The 2,854-nt window shown below is 33.5% G+C and overlaps 1 protein-coding gene across 1 annotated transcript; it reads left to right on the top strand.

Moving 5' to 3' along the window:
• The first annotated feature begins 396 nt into the window (after window positions 1-396).
• LOC141661276 (AP2/ERF and B3 domain-containing transcription factor At1g51120-like) lies at window positions 397-1,457 on the top strand. The gene is made up of 2 exons (XM_074468260.1): window positions 397-570; window positions 666-1,457. Exons 1-2 carry the CDS (start codon window positions 397-399, stop codon window positions 1,455-1,457), a joined length of 966 nt encoding a protein of 321 aa, XP_074324361.1.
• Window positions 1,458-2,854: the final 1,397 nt, after the last annotated feature.

Here is a 2,854-nt window from a genome sequence, read left to right as displayed (position 1 = left end):
TAACAAAAAATAGTAAAATATTATTTAAGGTGACAAATATCCTAGGTAGCCACATACTACATCCTCCCCTCCCTGACTGTGATAAGAGAGTTGGGAAACTTCTGTAGTAGAATGCAGAAAATGTAGTTCCAAAAGTAGTTTTTTAGTTGAGCTAATAAATCCATAAATGAGATCTCTTTTTATTCATATGTTAAAAAATACATTATATTCTATGTTTTATTAGTAATCATAAGTATGGATGTGTTTTCTTCAAATCTTTTTCCTTTCCAGCTTAGAGTTTGGACTTTAAATATGAGTTACTAGCTGCATATCATTTTCTCTGCAGGTTTCGATAGTTTAAGAATGAAATGAATTTACTTGTTTCATTTACTAACTTTCCTGTGATTGCAGTAAACGATGGAGAATCTCTTGAATGTCACAGCACATATGTTCCGCAAAGCTTCAGGTTCGAACAGATTGAGTCATAATCAATCATGTACCAAGCGTGCAAGGCATGATAAAACTATTCATAGCTCGAGTTTTAAGGGAGTCGTTGCTCTAATGAATGGAAACTGGGCAGCACATGTTTATGTAAATCATAACTGGATTTGCATAGGGATTTTCAAGACAGAGGAGGAAGCTGACATGGCATATGAAAGCACAACCGCCAAACTTTTGATTGATAGGCAGCACATGTTTATGTAAATCATAACTGGATTTGCATAGGGATTTTCAAGACAGAGGAGGAAGCTGACATGGCATATGAAAGCACAACCGCCAAACTTTTGATTGATAGCCTCGATAAAAACTTGCTAAAGACAGAAAACATTGCACAAGAACCAAATTTTCAGAAACAAGTCTGCATTGCTGATAGCCTTTCTTGCAGGTCTGTCAATATTTTCGAGGCACAGAGGCAACAAGATTGTACACGTACCCGTCTATTTGAAAAGGTACTTACTCCTAGCGACGTAGGTAGGCTCTCCAGAATTGTGATTCCGAAAATTTATGCTAGTTGCTTCCCATGCGATTCCCATGAGCTAGCTTTCTATGACCAGTCGATGACACTGTGGAATTTTCGCTATGGTGTCTGTAAGGGAAGTAACAGTCATGTCTTATCTAGTGGCTGGAAAGATTTTGTGCAAGCAAAGGATCTGAGATCAGCGGACAAAGTTATTTTCTTCAAGTGTATACATTTTGAGACAGGGTCAGTTGTTCACAGTTCTTTTGCTATTAATGTGGAATATAATGCTAATAGAGTACAAGTTGAGGAAGCCAACAGGGGAAAATATGTCGTTGCTGATGGCGAAAAATCGCATTCTAAGGAAGGGGTGCAGAACTTTGGTCTTGAACAGAATCACAGTGGAAATGCAGGTACCAGGCTCGAGATGGATATCGAGGCTGACCATGACTTGAACAGAACTGATTCCAGGAAAGCACCTGAGAATTGTGTCATGCTTTTCGGGGTGAAAATTGCTTAAGGAGGTATCTGGGAATATTTTCTCTAATCACTTAATCTCATATACCATTGTGCAAGTGCACTTATGTATGTTCTTGATTCTACATCCATGTATTGCAGTTTCGCAAGACAATAACATTTTGAGTATGCTAAATTTATTTCATTTTAGTAGTTTTAAATAAAGAGGGCGTTCAGAACATTTTTCCTTTCTTAAAAAAAAGCAATATAAACTGAGGTGGAATATGTGTCGAGCTGGGTGCTAAAAAGGCTAACTAGTGAAAATAAATCAAAGCTGGTAATTTAAACGAATACTCTTTCGGGCATATGGTTTGATAGAATCACAAGAGTATGGGAAGGTAAGGAGATGACACCGAAGTTAGTATTGGATATTGGTTCTAAGATAGTTTCATAATAGAAAGAGGCAGAACATAAATCCACTCATGCTGGCAAAGGTAAAATTCAACGAGATCATATCAAAAGGTAATCCCTAGACACGGGCTGGAAGAAGATTAATGTGGACGCCTCAATTCAATAAAGAAGCTCCTCGTTTAAGGTATGTCAGGTACTCTGAAATGACAGAGGTGATTTTATAGCTAGGAAAACTAAGAGTATCGAATGAGAAGCAACGATAATGGAGAGTTGCTAAACAAATAATATAGCTCATCACTTAGCTGAACGATAATGAATTTATTTTAGAAAAATAAATTCATTTTAATTCCTCCCTGTGTGTTAGAGTATGTAGTAAGGGATTCTTCCCTAGATTAATGGAATTTTACTTCTCAAAAGAAAAAATAGTCTCAAATATTTAAATCGACTGTGATCATAAAACTAGCATTTATCAAAATATTAGATGGAGATAGTATATTTGACAGTGTTTAAGTTAAACAATTTAAATATTTATTTATTTTCATTTAGTGAAACATTTTATTTACCATAATAAGTACATCAAGAAAAACTCAAGTCCAAAGGTCAGGTTTTCAATACATGAGTTTCCAAACATACAACCTTTTTTCAAATTTATTGACAGTTTTACCATTTCTTTTATCCATTTTTCAATTAAAAGTAAAGAAATTTGTAACTTTTAATATATTTTTTTAACAAATAAATGATGTTAAGATTGGTTAATTTCTATATAAAATTTAATTATATATAGTTAAAAATTGTATTTTTGTGTTTATATATATACTTGTTTCACAATTCTATTAGAATGAATGGTTTTATAGTTTTTATTTTCGGCCGGTAAAAGTTGCATGAAAGAGTTGTGATTGGTGATTTCATTGGATTTTTGAAAACGTCGTTTGTTAAAATATTGATACGTATTTTTTTAATTTTTTTATAAATACTTTATGATCGGTTTGCTAATTTGATTTTATTGAATTTTTTAATTTTTTATTTCCCAATAATTTTAGTACGTTTTGC

This window comes from Apium graveolens, chromosome 5, assembly GCF_009905375.1.
Source record: "Apium graveolens cultivar Ventura chromosome 5, ASM990537v1, whole genome shotgun sequence".
NCBI lineage: Eukaryota > Viridiplantae > Streptophyta > Magnoliopsida > Apiales > Apiaceae > Apium > Apium graveolens.
Note: the sequence above shows the minus strand (reverse complement) of the source record. Positions and strands in the feature narration are given on the sequence as shown.

Coding starts and splice junctions, on each gene's coding strand:
- LOC141661276 (XM_074468260.1), top strand. CDS start 397: ATGGAGAATCTCTTGAATGTCACAGCACATATGTTCCGCAAAGCTTCA. Junction 571..665: donor ACTGGGCAGCACATGTTTAT/GTAAATCATAAC, acceptor TTTGATTGATAG/GCAGCACATGTTTATGTAAA.